This window comes from Propithecus coquereli, unplaced genomic scaffold (assembly GCF_000956105.1).
Source record: "Propithecus coquereli isolate 6110/MARCELLA unplaced genomic scaffold, Pcoq_1.0 Scaffold487, whole genome shotgun sequence".
In the NCBI taxonomy this organism is placed as follows: Eukaryota; Metazoa; Chordata; class Mammalia; order Primates; family Indriidae; genus Propithecus; species Propithecus coquereli.
In genome coordinates this window covers 301,888-320,566 of record NW_012150696.1, presented here as the reverse complement: position 1 = coordinate 320,566, position 18,679 = coordinate 301,888, and the positions used below count along the sequence as shown (strand labels likewise).

The 18,679-nt window shown below is 43.3% G+C and overlaps 1 protein-coding gene across 3 annotated transcripts in view; it reads right to left on the bottom strand.

Annotated features, from left to right (window-relative positions):
• Positions 1 to 6,038: 6,038 nt before the first annotated feature.
• Positions 6,039 to 18,679, bottom strand: part of ETV6 (ets variant 6) — a 238,309-nt gene continuing 225,668 nt past the window's right edge. For all 3 annotated transcript variants that reach the window (XM_012655798.1, XM_012655799.1, XM_012655800.1), the window contains 3 exons: positions 14,743 to 14,885; positions 13,295 to 13,395; positions 6,039 to 6,551 (listed from right to left, as the gene is read on the bottom strand). In XM_012655798.1, the coding sequence (XP_012511252.1) occupies positions 6,446 to 6,551; positions 13,295 to 13,395; positions 14,743 to 14,885 (350 nt within the window). In that variant the 3' untranslated portion in view covers positions 6,039 to 6,445. The remainder of the gene's footprint in view (positions 6,552 to 13,294; positions 13,396 to 14,742; positions 14,886 to 18,679) is intronic.

Here is an 18,679-nt window from a genome sequence, read left to right as displayed (position 1 = left end):
ATCTTAGACAGTTTGGATGTAAGATCTCCTTTATCCTCTTGCCTTTTGGAACATCAAGAATGGGATTGCTAGCTTTCTGTCTGATCACAGCAATCAAGATTGGTCTTTCTAGAGGCAGAGAGAGGCAGCGGTGCCTGGAATTCGCATTCCTTCCCATCCCATAAGGAGGGTGACTCTGAGGTTATGGGGGTCCAGCACATGCATGGCTGTTCCTTCGCTTGGTGAAGAGGCTTTTGATCGTGTTGTTTACTCTCATCCTTGCCTTAAAAAAGAATAAGCAAACTTGCAGAGCAGGATTGGCCTGCAGGGACTTTTCTAGGGAGGAATTGGCAAAGGAATAGAGCACAGAGAGAGTATTGCTTCGTTTTGCATTAGGGCCAGCACCTCGGAGCTTGAAGGGAGATCACGGGGCTCTTGCTACTGTGGCCTGAGGACCGCAGCATCAGCATCACCGGAGCCTGTTGGAAATGCAGAATCTCAGGCCCCATCCAGAGAGTAGGGTAGAAGAGCAAATCTTCCCATACTTCCCAAGATGTTATTACTGAAGCAAAATCTGCCTTTTACCAAGATCCACTGGTGATCAGCAAGCACTTCCAGGGTTGAGAAGCTCTGGTCTGGTGCAGTGGTTCTGAAGTCCTCTGCAAATACCCTGGCTGAGTGTTCACCCAGGCACTGCTTAATAATTCCAGGGACAGAGAGCCAAGGTCAGTCAGCAGATGAGAATGATCCTTTTATTTTTCTTTTTAGATCAGGCTGGTTAGGCAGATAAGTGGGCATAAGTGGATAAATTGCAGTGCTCTAATTTGCAAGGGCAGGTCAACTGTTAGAGTTACCCTTTAAAACAGCCCATCTTTATAGCAAACTGACCGTTTACAAAGCTTAGAGGAAATAAGACAACGACTTTGGTACGTGATTCTGTGTCCACTTAGCCTTGTTCCACAGTGTATCTACTATTAGGAAAATGCAGTTTTATTATGCGTACTATTAATACAAATTAGTGGTCATCAATTATTCTGAGTACTTATTGTTTGAAAGGCTGCACACTCTTTTTCATACCAAGATGAACAAATTGATAGCAGTGGCTCTCAAATTTTAGTGTGCATCACAATGATCAGGGATGCTTGTTAAGACGTATCACCAGGCCCCTCCTCCAGTGTTTCTGATTCAGTTTATGGGGTGGAAACTGATCATTTGCATTTCTAGCGATTCTCAGGTGATGCTAATGCTGCACTGTATTATAGAAATAATAGTGTCAGATACATTTTTAGCACCACAGGAAATATCTGAACCCTTATTTGATAGCATGCTTTAATGATATAGAATACAGGGCCAAATTTCAGCTGTCCACTGTCCTTAGATACAGAGTACCTGGGGCAACCTAAATACAGAAACAATCCAAGGACACTTCCTGAGACCACTGATTTCAAATTTTTGCTTTCCAAACCTACGTTGCGTTGCTAAATAGCAATGGAATTTGCTTCATTTCCCATTCTTCTTGTTTCCACCCACCACTGATGGCAGATAGATAGTTCTGGTTGACTGCAGGATGTTTGAACTTGAAATCCCAAGTGCCCACTGGTCGGCAGGCGGCTGCACTGAACAGGGTGGCTGAGACATTCTGAGCATGTCGGCTGGCTCTGGGCTGTGTGATGACCTTCTAGGACATTTCAGTCCTGTGTTTAGTCATAAGATCTATCCCAGCCTTTATGCCCTCAGCACCTTGTAGGCTCAGACCCATGATCTCAGCAGATTTAAGGGGCAATTCTGTGCGAAGACCTGGCATCGCTAAGTCCTTAGTGAGCTAGTCTTCGACACAGCATAGGACTCGCATGTCTCTGACTGGGGTTCTTTTGGCAATTTTTCCACCTGTGGCAGCTGCTCCGATTTGTACGGCTTGCTCTGACCTTTCTGGTGCTACTTATCTAAGGATCGCCTGCAGACTGCTCTGTCATGGAGGCTTCCTGCCAGTGGAAAACCATGACTGCACTTTATGCCATAATTGAGCGGAGACAGGATTTACCTCATCGGAGCACCTTGCCTGTCTGACTCCATTTCATGTTATTAAAAACAGAGACTTGGGACTTTTTTTTTTTTATAAAAAATTTATTGAGATGATGTAATTATAGGCTTTTCTTTAAAAATTATTTGCAACTCACTGGCCCTGAGAAAAGGCTTTTTTTTTGTTTGTTTGTTTTTTTCTTTTTTGTTACATTCATTTGATTCAGTCCCTTATAAACCCCACACCTCATAAACAACAAGAGATTAGAAACTAAACAAAAAAGAAAAGAAAAAGAAATTCTAGATTGGTTCTGGTTTGCAGGTGGTTGCAGTCACAAAGAGAAATCTTCAAGAATGTTCGCTTGGCGTGTGTGAAAGATTCAGGGAATTTGCAGTTGTTTAGTGTTGATGCAGACGGGGCCAAAAGAGTATCAGGTTAGTCTTCTGTGGTTTTTAGACAGGCAGGGATTATCGTGTCCTCCCCTCCCACCCCCCTGACTTCCTTGTATCACTCCCTTTATTCCAAGTTTCTGCCCAGAAGAGGAGCAGGTTGACTGAGCGAACAGCTTCTGACTAGCACCGAATGCTCGGGCAAAGAAAACTGCCCTTTGTTCTTGGTGTGTTTTCCCAAACCTTTTATCTTCAGTTTCCTGGGTGGGAAGGGGTCAACCAGGGGTACAGCCGGGCTGGATCCCAATCCTAACTCTGGTCCTGGCATGCTGTCTGCTCCTAGGACAAGTCACATTACCTCCCTGATACTCAGGTTTCCCTTCTGCAAAAGGGAGTTAATGTTTCAAAAATGTATTTGTACTTGGAGCCTAGGCAGTAAAGGTACAACTGGTGGTTACTTAGTCATGTTGGTAAATTCTGGCCTCGTCATTTAAATTCCAGCTAAAGCGACATTCTCCTTTAAACAAGGTATCAGTTTCAAAAGACACTGGATCAGAGGGTTCCAAACATACTGTTGAAAGGAGAAAAACCCACTGGTCTGTTATTCCTCTTTTCCTATGGGGACTCCCCAAAGGATGTGGAACATTGGTGATGCTGCCTTAGGCAAAGACCAAGCTGCCCTGGGTCAAGAAGATCTTAGAGGTAATGCTACCTTCAACATAGCCGATTACTACTGCTTTCTTTTGATGGAGAGAAGACAGCCTGGCTAACTCAAATGCAGGGAAGAGAATTTCAAGACACGAGTGCCCATCCCCCCCACAGCAGGGCTCTTCTGCATTTTCCTCTCCTGACTTCAGATTTTGCCAGTCAAGAATTCCTATGATGGCAACAGGGAAAGACCAACTATTCAGATGACAGATGAGCTTTTAGTTTGGTCCCTGGTGAAATTTTCATCACCTCTATTACTTAGTGTTGAATGGAGAAATTTCGTGCTAGATGGCTTCTGCAGGTGGAATATAAACCCTCTGAGGGCAGGGACTATGCCTGATTGATCTGTGCATCTCTCAGTGTCTAGCAGGTGCTTTATTGAGGTTTGCTACATTGAATCTGAAATCTTTAGGGTCTACAGTGTGTAAATATCATATCCCGTGTCAGCACTACCCAGGTCTTCTCTCAAAGAACAAATGAGGACTTTTGCAATTAAAGAAATAAACAAAAAAAATCATTATTGGTAATACAGATTGAGTATCCCTTATCTGAAGTGCTTGGGACCAGAAGTGCTTTGGATTTTTGAATATTTGTATATATATAATAGATATCTTGGGAATGGGACCCAAGTCTAAATACAAAATTCATTTGTTTCATATATACCTTACACACAATGAAGGTAATTTTATACAATACTTTAAATAATTTTGTGTATGAAACAAAATCTGTATACACTGAACCATCATAAAGCAAAGGCGTGGAATTTTCCACTTACCACACTGGTGCTCAAAAAGTTTTGGGTTTTGGAGCATTTAGATTTTGAATTTTTTGATTAGGGATGCTCAACCTGTACATGAATGGAAAATAAAGACCATATTGGAATTAGCACCTTCTATTTCTTCTTCAAGTAGCTGAAGGTGTCATCCTAAATCTTACATAGTCTCACTGGATATTGCTTTAAATACAGAAATCCTTGGGGCCAAAGAGAATCTCTCTCCATAACTCGACTATAAGATTCTTTGAACAGCAAGAAACTAAGTTCTTATATTTGGGTAAAGTGGCCAGAAGGAGATGTCCTCATCTTCTTAGCAACATCATGCCCTGGTCTCTGATTTCATATTCCCTACACGGGGCTGCAGTAGAAATCCACCCTTTCTCTCCAGTTCTTAAACTCAACAGCTTTCAGAACACATCAGGTATTTGGCTTAATCTCTCCATTTGAGACACACTATCAGTGATCTTAGAGGCTAAAAAATATATCGCTGTCTCCTGCTGAACACTCTGGAAAGACATCGGTGGCACGCTGGGATCCAGGCCAATTTCATCACCCTTCAAAAAGCCTGAGACCAAACCCTTCCCAACGAGATCTACAGGTCCCTGACCTCCCGCGAAGTAGAATGGGGGAAGCATGTGACAGGAGGGGTGGTCTGGCCACCCCCATGTATTCACCTGTGCCCTGGGGAGAGGGAGGGAGAGAGCCAGGCTGGAGAGCCCTGGTCAGCCAGCTCAGTTCCGGTGTCCCTGAAACATGGTCCATCTACTTGTCCCCTGGGCTGGCGTCCTTGTCAGTAGGGCCCAGGGAGAATTCCTCTTGCCTGTGTGTCCCCAACCTCTAAGTGCCTGAATCAGAAAAGGTCTGAGGAGAAGCCTGGGGGTGTCTGGCAGCTTCACCTGGGAATTGCTGCTGGTGACACATGGGCACCCCTGAGGAGCTGTGAGATGCTCCCCCAACCGACTGGAGGAACCCGGGGCGGGGAGGGGGGCTGAGGAGGGCGCTTCGTAAGGCAGGTCTAATCTGGATTACAAAAGACTGAACTCCGAATATTGGATTTCTGAACCTATATTGGAAGAGTCAGTTTAGATGGCTAGAAAAGGAAAAAAAAAAAATCTAAAACAGCCTTCTAAAAATAGCTGTTATCATCAAAAGTACTAAGGAATGGCACTACCCTCCTTTTACAAGATACTGTCGACCTTATTTTGAGGTGAAAAAGAGCCACAAATGGGTCCTTTCTGAAACATCGCTATGAAGGAAGGAAAAAAATAACGTATCTGAGGAATTTCCTGTCTGCCCCGGCTGGGCAAACACTGCCTGCAACTGAGACTGCATTGTGGGATCCTCCCTCTCAAATGCTCTGTGTCCAGTGGGACCAGGAAGTCTTTAAAGAGGCTAGGATTGAAAAAAAAAAAAAAAAACCAGCGAGGGCATGAAGCTGACCACAAGACGGCCTTTGGAATGCAGCAGAGAGGAGTTTTCTCACTAGCCTCGATAACTTGCTTCGGAAAAAGAAATCCCCCACAGCAGCGTATCTTTGCCCAGTTTCTGGGCTGCCAGGCCTGTGCGGTCTTTTCGTATTTTCCACTTTGCAGCACTTGCAAGCCAATCCCAAGCTGCTGGGGCCTTCCGGATGACTTGGACAGCCTTTCGTCCTTATCTCGCCCTTAGCTGCGTGGTTCTCACGGCCATTTCGGGGACAGCTGGTGGCTTCGCACACGTTTCTGGAATACAGCAGCACTGGGGATGTTTCTGGCCTCCCTCAGACGGGCGACCAAATGCTGGGATGTGGGTTTCATTTTGTGCTGCTGGCCACAAAGCACCCAGGTCACCGACTCTGTTTAGGTGCCAACCATCTCTGACACTCTCCAAGAGGCTGAACTCTGCTGACAGGCACCCGAAGCCTGACAGCAGGCAGGGAGGGAGTACAGAGGGGAGCAAGGGAAGAAAAGAGAGCTTTCCTTTTCACTTGGTCTTTTTTAAAAGCATCTTTTTTCCCACCCCCCAGCCAACACCCAATAGTAACAGGAACAAACCTGATCCATGTGGCAGGAAAAAGAGGAACCTGAACCGTCTGCAAATACTCTCTTTCCTGACCAGCTGGGCTTGCTGTACTTTATGAGATTTGCAAAAAAAAAAAAAAAAAAAAAAAAATATATATATATATATATATATATAATAGATATATATTTCCATAGGAAAACATCAGATGTCTTCCCCTCTATGAATGATGAAAAGCCAAACTGCGGATTCTTAAAAAAACAAAAACACCATGAAACTAACAACAGTGGAAGGGTGAGGGTGAGGAGTTACAGATGGGGAGATTCCAAACGAGAAGGAAATGTGACATGAGAGTCCCAGGCTCGTGCCCTCCGCCAGAATCCAGCCCCGCCTTTGCTGGGTGGTTTGTCTAAGGTGCTCTGGGGTCCCTCCTGGTCTGCAAGAGAAGTGTCCCTGCCATTTCTGGGTCTCTTCCTTTTCGACTCTCCTCAGCCCGCCTGCCCCGTCATGCCTCCAGCAGTCCTGGTGGGCAGGGGTCCCCGGGGCTGCCACCCGCCGAGGTGGAGTGCTGGTTCTTCAGCATTCGTCTTCTTGGTACATTTGTTCATCCAGCTCCTGGGACTCAAGGTGCTCCAGACGGTCTGTTCGGCCACTCATGATTTCATCTGGGGTTTTCATAAACCTTTGGGAGAAGAAATGGAGGAGTCAAGAGATTACATCTTCCTAAAGTTTTCTCCACCCTGAACTCTAACCTAGAATATATGGAAAGAAAGGTCTCACCATCTTATATAGCTGGAGAGCTACTGAACCTGGACATGAATGCTAACTCAGTACAAATTAGGAACAGGTACCCTTTCCTCTGACTGCCTGAAAGTGGCAAAATGACTATTAAAAAAGTCTAGGATGACTATGCGGTAGAGAGTGTCCTTTGGGGATGTGGGGGGCATTATTGCGAGACCATTGGAGGAAACCCTGGCCTAAATTACTTATCTGTGTTTCTTATTTTTAGAGAGTTAGATCTTACAAAGACCCACGAGAGCCATACATCCACTTCCATTCCAGACTGTGAGCGAGCCCAGGGAATGGTATTCAACACTTGAATTTAACTCAAAGGATACAATTAAATGTTAAGTGGAAAATTTTGATAATAGGACAAGTTAGTGGAGCTTTTGGAAAACCAGCAAGGCAAAAAGAAAGAGAGTGTTTTTCAGTGTTATCACTGAGCCACCCAAAATGCTAGCAATGAATCCCCTTTAGTCTGTCTTCCTTTGCAGCTGGGGCACACAGCAAGCCTTATCTTCTTGGTCAGTGGGTTTACTTGGAAATGACATCAGTGACATGTTTTGGCTACAATTTGCAGGGTTCAGGAAGGCAGCCTGGTTGCAAGATGTTCTGCCCATACCATGGGAGTGCCCTTTTCCCATCCCTGCTCTGTGCATGCCCAGCTTTCCCTTCCCATATACTCTTCCCTGCACCAAATAAGCTATCTGAAAACATGTATTTCCTCTCATCCCTCCATGTTCAAAAGTCTATGATGACCATTTAGTAAGTCAAGGATACTCTTTAGCCTGCCCGTTGGGGCCTTCTATCGTCTTTACCTAGGAACTACTACTGCTTTTCCTTTCCGCCCATTGTTGCTGCACCTCTCAAGTAGCATCATCTGCAATGTCTACAGTCTGTCTACTTCTAGAATCCCCTAGCTAAAATTTCTGCCTTCACATCTAAAGTCACAAATGATCCCCTCCAGGCCAACTCCACAGTTGTGCTGTATTTGACCCTCCAAACTACTCCTTTCTTCTCTTGACTACTTTTCCATATTAACCTTCTGATATTCCACACTAGGCTTGTGATGAAACATATACTAAAAGCCTCCATAAGGTAGAAAATAGAATTATATAAAGTATAATCCTCTTCCTTCTAGGAGCTTACAATCTTGTTGTTGGGAAAGGGCTTTACACATATAACTTACAGGTTGAGCACCCTGTATCTGAAAATGTGAAACACTTCTGGTCCCAAGCATTTTGGGTAAGGGATACACAACCTGTATTAAAAATGCAAATCATGGTGTGGTTAAGGGCCAAGGGAACCAATGAGATGATGGAAGAAGATATCTATGTGTATTGGAGCAGTTGAAGAAGGCCTCTTAAAGGGCAGTAGACTTGAGGTGGGCCTTGAGGGTATATCAGAAAAGCAAAAGTTAAAGGGATATGCCTTCGGGCACAGGGAATCATATTAGTGTTGTAGGGAAGCTGGCAGTATTTTAAATTTGGGAGGCGGGGGAGTGGACCAGAGGTACAAAGAGATTGTTGAATTAATTCCAATGTAAATCATGAAATCTGGATATCAGCTTCCATTGCCAGGGAACTAATAATAACTCTTCTGGCTTTCTCTCATCTTCCAAATTTCATGAAAGTGCCTGTCATTGGTAAACGTCAACCTGGGACCTTCTAGCAATAAATTCTGGGAAATGTAGTTCCCAGGCTTCTAGCCCCTGCAACACAGAATGGAGTGGGAAGGGTGCTGAATAGCCAATAGACAATCCAGCACAATGATTGACTTGGATATAGGAAGAGTTAACTCTAGTTTCAAGGTTGGTTGCTTAAAACAGCAGTGATACCCCTGATGAGTAACAAGAATTCTGGGTGGAATTTCTAATATGAGAAGAGGGTCTGTCTTGGAGGTGTCATGTCTGAAATGCTAATATGTCGCTCCATGAATTAATATCAAACATGTTTGGGGACAGGCTTTGTCTTAGGAGTTTTGCAAAGCTTTGCCTGAAGGAATATGTGAACGTATTGGTTTGCATTTTGAATGCTATTACACTTGGAAGGGCGTCTCTGAAAGGCAGTAGCGGCTGTATCCCATGAGGCGCCGCGTTTCTCAGACCTAAAGGTTTGGATTTGCTTTGTAAAGCACAAGTGAATCTGTTAAAAACTATAGGCTGAGAGCTGACAATGGAGTGCCCTCCGGAACAAACAGCTTCCCAGAAACGACAGCTTCCTGAATGGCTAAAAGCAAAGCTTTTGTTTAAACCACTCTAGACTACCTGTCTCCATTCACAATAACCTAATAAACATGGAGCCTACATATCTCTGTTTAACCCCTCTGTTTAAATGATAAACTTACCTTAGAATTTAGAAATTAACCTTTGAAAGACTTTGTAATCATTTGCTCAAGTAAATAGAATTAGTTAAAGAATCTGTAGAAGCCTTCTGTAAAAGCCTTTTGAAAATCTGTTAACCTGAGAGGAACTACCTGCTGTTATGTAAATCTGTTACCCCTGACAATTGTTCACTATTTCCTATAAGTTACCATGAAGACCTCATTCGGGGCTTTTGAGACCCACGGAGAGGTCTAAGCCCCCTGAGCTCCCGCTTTGCCTATAATCTTTATAAACTTATAAAACTATATCTTTGTCTCAGTGTATTCTTTTATTTCTTCCATTTTCTATTTCCCTCTATTATTTTCTCATCCCTTGCAACTCTACCAAAGGGACCCGGTTTTTTGCAGGGAACACTGGCCACGTTCCCAGCACTAATATACTTATATTTAAGTGGACACATCCTTCAAGCTCTTGGAAATTCAAATTTGGAATTTCACGGAGATTTTAGTGCTGGATATAAAGATTTAAAAGTTTAACCATTGATGTGATGAATGAATTTGTGTAATGGGATCAATTTATCCAGTAAAAAAAACGTAGAGTGGGAATAGCACGGAACCAAGGACTAAGTTTAGGGTGAAGGATGGAGAGAAGGCATTGGCAGAGCCAGAAATAGAGTTCTTTTGTGGGGGTATATATTCATGGGGTACAAGTGCAATTTTGCTACATCGGTAATAGTGCATTGTGGGGAAGTCAACCTTCAGTGCATCTGTCACTGAAACAATGCACGTTGTAGCCACCAAACAACCTCCCATCACCCACCCTCCCACACCTCCAAGTCTCCATTGTCCATCATTCCACACTCTGCTTCCATGTATTCACATTATTTAGCTCCCACCTATAAGGGAGAACATGTGGTATTTGTCTTTCTGTGTATGATTTGTTTCACTTAAGATAATGGCCTCCAGTTCCATTTGTGTTGCTGCACAAGACATGATTTCATTTTTTTTATGGCTGAATAGTACTCCATAGTGTATATATACCACATTTTCTTTATCCAATCTTACATTGATAGGTTGATTCCATTATCTTTGCTATTTGTGAACAGTGCTGCAATAAACATATGAGGGCAGGTATCTTTTTGATATAATGATTTTTTTCCCCCTTTGGGTAGATACCCAGTAGTGGGATTGCTGGATCTGATGGTAGTTCTATTTTTTAGATCTTTGAGAAATCTCTATACTATTTTCCATAGACCTTATACTAATTTACATTCCCAATAACAGTATATAAGAGTTCCCTTTTCTCTGCATCCTCATCAACATCTGTTATTTTTTTCTTTTTCATAATAGACATTCTGATTGGTGGAAGATGATAGCTCATTGTGGTTTTAATTTGCATTTCTCTGATGATTAGTGATGCCAAATATTTTTTCATATGCTTTTTGGCCATGTGTATGCTTCTTTCAAAAAATGTATATTCATATTCTTAGCCCACTTTTTAAAATGGATTATTTATCTTTTATCTTGTTGTTTGAGTTCATTGTAAACTCTGGATTTCAGTCCCCTGTCAGATGTATAGTTTGCAAATATTTTCTCCCATTCTGCAGGTTGTCTGTTCACTGTTATTACTTTTGTTGTACAGAAGCTTTTTAGTTTAATTAAGTCCCATTTGCCTATTTTTGCTTTTGCTGCCTGTGCTTTGGAGGTCTTAGTCATGAATTCTTTGCCTAGACCAATGTCCAGAAGAGTTTTCCCCAGGTTTTCTTCTAGGATTTTTAGTTTCAGGTCTTACATTCAAGTCTTTAATCCATCTTGAGTTGATTTTTGTACATGGTGAGAGTTAGGGGTCTAGTATCATTCTTCTGTATATGGCAATCCAATTTTCCCAGCACCATTTATTGAAGAGTGTCATTTCCCCAGTGTATATTCTTATCAACTTTGTTAATGATCAGTTGGCTGTAAGTATGTCATTTTATTTCTGGGTTCTCTATTCTTTTCCATTGATCTATGTGTACCATGCTGTTTTGGTTACTATAGACTTGTAGTATAATTTGAAGTTAGGTAATGTGATGCCCCCAGCTTTATTCTTTTTGATTAGGATCGCTTTGGCTATTTGGGCTCTTTTTAGCTCCATACAAATTTTAGAATTGATTTTTCTAATTCTATGAAAAATGACATTGGTTATTTTAATATGGGTCGCACTAAATCTGTAGATTGCTTTGGGCGGTATGGTCGTGTTAACAATATTAATTCTTCTAATCCATGAACATGGGCTGTTTTTCCATTTGTCATCTACAATTGCTTTCAGCAGTGTTTTGTAGTTTTCCTTGTAGAGATCTTTTGCCTCCTTGGTTAAATATATTCCTAGGTTTTTATTTTTTTTCCCCTGTAGCTATTGTAAATGGGATTGCCCTCTTGATTTAGTTCTTGCCTAGGTCATATTGGTGTATAAGAACACTACTGATTTCTGAAACTGCTGAATTCACTTATCAAATCTAAGAGTTTTTTTGGTAGAGTCTTTAGAGTTTTCTAGATATAAGATCAAAGCATAACATTGGTGAACAGGAATAATTTGACTTCTTCTTTTCCAAATTGGATGCCTTTTTTCCCCTCTTGCTTGATTGCTTGCTGAGGACTTCCAGTATAATGTTGAATAAGAGTGGTGAAAGTGGGCATCCCTGTCTTACTCCATTTCTTAGAAGGAATGTTTTCAACTTTTCCATAAGTATGATATTGGCTGTGGGCTTGTCATATATGGCCTTTATTATTTTGAGGGATATTCCTTTTATGCCTAGTTTGTTGAAGATTTTTATTATGAAGGGATGCCGAATTTTACCAAATGCTTTTTCTACATCTATTGAGGTGTGATCATATGGCTTTTGTCCTTAATTTGGTTTATATGATGTATCACATTTATTGATTTGCAGATGTTGAACCATCCTTGCATCCTTGGTATAAAACCCACTTGATCATGGTGTATTATCTTTTTGACGTGCTGTTGGATTCAGTTTGCTAGTATTTTGTTGAGGATTTTGGGGTCTATGTTTGTCAGGGATATTGGTCTGTAGTTTTATTTTTTTGTTGTGTCCTTGTTTGGTTTTGGTATCAGGGTGACATTGGCCTCATAGAATGAGTTAGGGAGAATTCCTAAGGAGGCTTCTTTTTTATTCATTCCATTCTGTTTCCATCTCTTGAATAGCCTTTTCTGTTCTTTCGAAGATCTCAATTATTTTTACTACTCTTAAGTTACCACTCCTTCTCAATGATAAAGGCTAGGTTCTCTACTCTTTCTAATACAAACTTATCATCCCAGTGAGCTCATCTGCTACATAATGTCATTTTCTACCTGTATATAGATAATTCAGAATCTGCATCTCTATCCCTATCTGTTGCTGTTTTCTGTCGCACCTGCAAAAACCCACAACCTAAGGTCATGTTTGTTAATCTCACCTTCTCCCAACCTGCACTGGGTCCCACCATGTCAATTACTACTACTGTCAGAGGTCTACTTCTACCTCTCCTGATGGGTCTTTTAGATATCTTCTCCTTCCTCTTCTACTTCTGTCTCCTCTCTTGCATTGTACTTGGAATCACAATCTATGTGGTAGGTTAAATGGTTGGAACTGTTTAGCTGTGAGGAATTCTGGAGAGAGGAAGTCTAGTGCTACAGCTTTCAGACTTTTCTGACTATGATAATAAATACATTCGACACCATGACTCATCTCTCTCTGTCTGTCTCTCTCTTGCTGTCTCTCACACACACACACACACACACACACACACACCCCTGCAACAAAGTTTTCACGAATCAGCAGTCACTCTTACTTCATGTGATGCAGTCTGATATTTCCAACTCTATCCTATCCAATTCTTATTTCATTTAAAAAAAAAGTTGGACAAACTCGTTAAATCCATTTCATGACTCACTATGGGTCATTGTACTGGTTTGGAAAGCAGCTTACAGGGTGGGTAGCCTGGAAGTCTGGGTTTAATTCCTTGCTTTGCCATTGACAGCATTCCTTTGATCGATCTCTTTACACTGGACTTTAATGTCAGATAATACTATTTGGTCACTGCATTACTTTAAAGGTGAGTCAGATTGTGTTTATTTAGCATTGACTTTATGACAGGACACACATAAGTAAAAAATTTTTTTTTCTTTTTTCTTAAATCCTAACCAACCGGCACCTGGTATCCATATGTAGCAATGATGGCTTTGAGTATTAGATAGGTAGGTAGAGATCTTAACATCTCCCTCCTCCCCCTTATTTAAAGTAAACAATATTCTCCCAAAAGAAGGAAAGGAGAAAAAGGAAGTGCTACCTGAACAAAAGCCTTTGTCCTGGCTCCTTCCTGATAATGTTTAGTTTGTAGTAGTGGCGCAGGGCTCTGGACATTTTCTCATAGGTCATGTTTGTTCTGTTCTGTTTGTTCAAAGGAGGAAGAGAGAAAAAAAAGCACAAAGACACAATGAAATGAACCTTAGAAAAGGCACAGGGGGAGCTATTAAAATAAAAGCTCTTTGGCTGCTCCCTGGGGCACTGCCAGTTTGGGAATGCCACCTGCTAATCTGCTGCCTTCCAAGCACATTAGTCCCCACCCCTTAGCTTTTACCTTCACTGTCACCAAGGTTTATTTACTCCTAAGGTGAATCACCCTTTGTGAGAAGTGCTGGAGCCCCAGCTAATAAAGCATACCCTGCAGCAACCTCTCATTTCCTTTTCCCAAGACGGCTCTCTGCTATGCCTGAGGAATTTCCTGCAGGTTCACCCTATCTTTGGGTCATCCTTCACCTTCTGACCCATACAGAATTTCTCTTTTTTGTTGCAATGACCTTTCTCAAATTTGTGTTTCTGGTCTGTCGTTTCAAGGAAGAATTTTTTTTGTTTGTTTAAATTCCTATTGTGGAAGCAAGAATACAGTGGTTTGGAGCCCTGAGGATATGGCACAATGTGGGAGCGGCAGAGGGATTTTTCTCAGTGACTCGCCCGTTGCAGTGTCTGTCGGTGGGGTCTTGCCATATTTGGCCACGATCGGCATTATCCGCTGCCTTCTTAGAGAAGGCTCAGGCCTGGGCAGAGCTTGGCCGGGCCTCCCTGCCATCTCGCTCAGCGGATCTGGGCTTGTGCCACTGCGGTGTCTTCAGGCTTTGCCCCAGATCCACCTGTTGGCTGGCCTGGATCAGGGTCACCCACTGTTTTACATCTGCACACTTGAGCAGTCTTCCTTACCAGAAAAGACTTTATGTTTTAAATTCTATTCCTTCCTCCCCGTTCAGACAACTGCAGGGCATTCACACTTCTTGCACTGTTTGCTTATAAAGGGGATACCTTACAATCAGGATATAAGTATTTGCTGTGTAGAAAGGGGCTTCTGGGAACTCAGTTTCTAACTGAGCGGAAAAGCAGTGCCACTTCCCAAATGTCCCTTGTGAGTCACAGAGTCTTGCAGTACTTCCCTTTTACCTGTTCCCAATGACAGCAGGGTGGCAGGGCTAGGTCAACGGGGTTGGGAATGGGGGTTCTCACGACGCAGCCCTATCTAACTGGGGTACGCCGAGTTAATGGGCACCTGGCATGAGGCACAAATGGAAGGAGACATCTTTAATTATTTCCTTTCCTTTGCAACTGTCTAATTGTTTGCCCAGTGAGGAAGAAACTAAATAATTATGGGCAGACTTGGGAAGGAGAAGAGAGACAATTATCCTCCAGTCCAGGGATAAGGACTTTATTTGGCACTAGTTCACAGAGCAAATATCTGGGCCTTTTTACCTTATGGTTTCCCCACAGTCGAGCCAGTCCATTGGGATCCACTATCCGGAATATTTTGGATTCTTTGTCCTCCCATCGGATGAAGTTTTCGTACCGGCTGTCAGAGAGCAACTGATAGACGTAATCCCAAAGCAGTCTACAGTCTATAAAGGAAAAGGGCAAGAAAACACTGTTGAAAATGCTTCTCGTCGAGGCGCTAACAACAAGAATCAGGAAGGAATCTAGTGGCCGTGTTTGCCTAGTGTGTACTGACTGTCTGACTTCCTCATTGTACAGAGAGGAGACTGAAGTCTGGAGCGAGGGAGTGCCAGAGAAGTGTGACCTTTGCCCCGTGGAGGCCTGAGCCAGGCCAGCGGCCTCCTTCCCCCAGTGAGGATTCAGTGACCCAGAAGTCCATGGTCAACTTGAGCGAGGCCATGTGAACGACAGGGAGCAAGCTGTACCTGTGAACCAAACGGCTCTGCAAGTGGGCTGGAAACAGGCCGGAAGGGTAAAAAGAGGGCGCCGACGTTCCAAATGGAGCAGTGTGGTAAAAAAACGGTGGGGCTACAAGCTTATTTGGGAGTTGGTGGGAGACACCTAACAGATAAAAGCGAGAAGGCTGGAGTAGGCTAAAACGTGGCAAAAAAGACGAGCGATGAATGAAATACTGTGGGAAAAGAAAAACTGTGTGGCTTGGTGACGCTGACTGTGGGAACTGTGGCTAGGATGGTTTTAAAAAGAAAGAGATATTTTCATTATATCATACTTTGGAGGCCTTTAAAGTCATTTTATTAGAACGGAATCACGGTAGAAGGGAACCCAGAGCAAAAAATTGTTTTTTCCACTTGCAGAACTGATGTTTGATCGTTGGGTCAGGCGACGAGTATTTAAGTGATCGAGCACGGCCCAGGCATGGCGTGAGGCCTGGGCTTTTGGCAGTGGCTGGGTAGTGAACAGAAGCCGTGACGCCCCTGCCCCCGTGTTCCACTGCCTTCGGGATCTGTGCTGTAAAGGTACGTGGTTTGCCCTGTACAGGGAGGTGGGGATGAAACGTGCCTTCTAGGTCCAGTCGATGCTGGACTGGCCTCAGGTGAGAACAGGGGCACCACCTTCCAGGTGTCACTGCAGGATTCTGGAAGTGCCCACTTTTTAAAGGCACTAGTCAGAATGCTGGTAGCAGGTCACTTACTGAATGCCAAGCATGTGCTTGGCACCTGATCCTCAGGGAGGGTAAAATAACTCGCCCTAGGTCTCTGGGACGTGAACTCTGGGCTCCTGCGCTACAATCCTCTTTCTTTGTTACGGCAGGTGAGGCCTGGGCCTGGCACACCTGAAGGGGAGTGTCCAGGTGAGACTTGGGATATCTTAGTGCCCGCACGTCCCCGTCCCAGAGAAAGAAACACGCCCTTCTCTGGAGTGTGTTTACCAGGGAAATTCAGTCAGGCCACCCTGGGCGATTTCTGAATCTTCCTGAGCTCCTGCTTCCTCGCTTAGGAAGCGGGAATAATGATACTTACTTTACAGGATTATTGTGTCGGTGATAATGTGAGTGAAGAGAAAGTAATAAAAATAACAACAGTGTTTAGAGGGTGCTATTTGCAGGCACCGTGCTGTGCCTTGTACAAGCGAGGTGACATCTGACCCTCATGCCACCTTACGTGGCAGGTGCTGTTGCTATTCCTATTTTATGGACCAGGAAGCTGGGGCTGAGAGGGTTTGGGGACTTATACTCACTGACGGGCACGGCCTGTGAGTGGCACATGGAGGATTCCAGGCTCTGCATGACTCTGGAGTCTGTGCTATGCCATATCCGATTTCTATTCTCAGAGAAACCAGTTAACGGGCATATATCTGTAAAATCTTAGGACCTTACCAGGGCAGAGGTCAGCTCTGCTTAGTGAGTTCCTTTTGTGAACTCCAGCTTTCTCTCTGAGCAGCAGAATGCACTGGCATAAAAGGTGGCATTTCCCAGAAGCTTAATCTTTCAAGGAACTACCATTAAACTTACAATGACCCTGTATCTTACTATCCCTTACTATATCCTTTTCTTCTGTGTTATGTGTGTCCAAAAATTAATGTGATGTGTAATCTGCTGTGTTTTAGAAAAGGTCAGGTGGTGTCCTTCTTGAAATAGTGACACCATCATGCTGGGGTTTGAACCCCATCCTAACAACAGAAGCTGCCCAGCCACTTCCATGACACCCCCTTCCCGAGGCCGTGTCCTTTATTGCCAGAGGGTGGGCTGAGGTGGGGGGGGAATAACGGGAGCTCCAAGAAGTCAGCGTCATACTATTGCAGACAGAATAATCTAGCTCATTCTTAAGGCACTTGGAAGAGGATGGCTCTGGTTTCCAGGCAAAGTAGTAGAGCTGGCAAAGTGTCTTTACCCCTCACAATCACCCCCCATCTCACATCACTTTCACTACAAACGGAAAACGGAGAACTGCCAGGGTCTGAATGTTCGTGTCCTCCCCAAATCACGTGTTGAACTCCTAACCTTCAAGGTGACAGCATAAGGAGGTGGTTAGGCCTTAAGGGCTCGATCCTCACAAGATGGATTAGTGACCTTTTAAAAGAGGCCCGAGAGTGACCCCTCGTCCTGCCACCATGCGAGGACGCAGCAAGAAGCTGCGAAGAGCCAGGAATTGGGCCCTCAGCAGATGCCCAATCTACCAGTGCCTTGATCGTGGACTTCCCAGCCTCCAGAACTGAGAAATAAATGTCCACTGTTTATAAGCCCCCCAGTCTGGGGTGGTTTGTCACAGCAGCCCAAACAGACCAAGACGAGAACTGAGCTGTGGTTTAACGTTCCAGTTTTTGTCCTACTATCAAATGGCAGATAAACTTAAATTTTCCACAGTCCCTTCCAACTGGAAAACATCTGACAAAACCAAATACTGTCACATAAAATGCCAGTAAATTAGGAGGAACAAAGGTGGTTTGTGTATGACCTCTCCCTTGTCTCCCTACAGGGTTTCCAGTCATCTTCACTGCAAATAGGCTGATGACGCCGTTGGGTTCCCCTGGATTGGAAATGTGATCCTCTAGTGCGTTCATCTTTACCTGGTTGTCTTTTGCAGTTTGGTGTAAAGATATTTTGCCCACACGAAGGTGAGTGATCTGCCAGTTCTAGGTGGAAGGCACTCTATTCAGTGGCCCACCATGGAGTTGAAACTTAAAGTGGGTGGTTCCCCCATCTGTGTCTGCATAAGGGTTTTTACTGCATTGTTTCCGTCATTTCTTTTATTGTCATGGTACATTCTATTTCTCATCAGACAGTGAAACACGAGCAGACCATTTCTGCATGCAAGGGATTAACCAGCACTGGGGTACCATGTAGGGTTGACAGAGGCATCAAACTGGGGTCTAGAACATTATCTACTCTTTAGATGGAAAATGAAGAGCGGGGCTTACCAGAGAACAGATTTTTACCTATGGGCTTCAAGAACATTTGTATCTTGCAAGTTTTTCCCTTTCATAAATGTGAAAATAACCCCAAACAAGTGCCAATTGATCATTTTAAATGACATTTAATCCAGCAAAGCCAACTTTAGCTGAGTAATAAAAATATGTTGACATTCAAGACATACTGAATTACTCAGTCACTAATGGAGGTAGCAACAGGAATTTTGTGGCATAAAGCAGTTGTTTCAAGCTCAGAGTAAGAGTGGCTTTTATAATGTTATTGATTGTTTCGTTTCTTTGGTTAAAAATTATGTCCAAATGATAAAAATAACTTCCTGACCATACAATAGGTTTTTTTTTTTTTTTTTTAACAATTGAAGTTCCAGCAATGGGAGTGATTTTTGTTTTTAAGATTTCTATTAAATAAAAGGCAGACCCTTTTTAGTTCCACAGATCCTTTGAAGGCTGTTATCACAGTCCACCTGGAATTTTTCAGTTTTGTCTAAATCCATGTCTGCGCAGGTACAATGTTCTTTGATCATCAATGAAA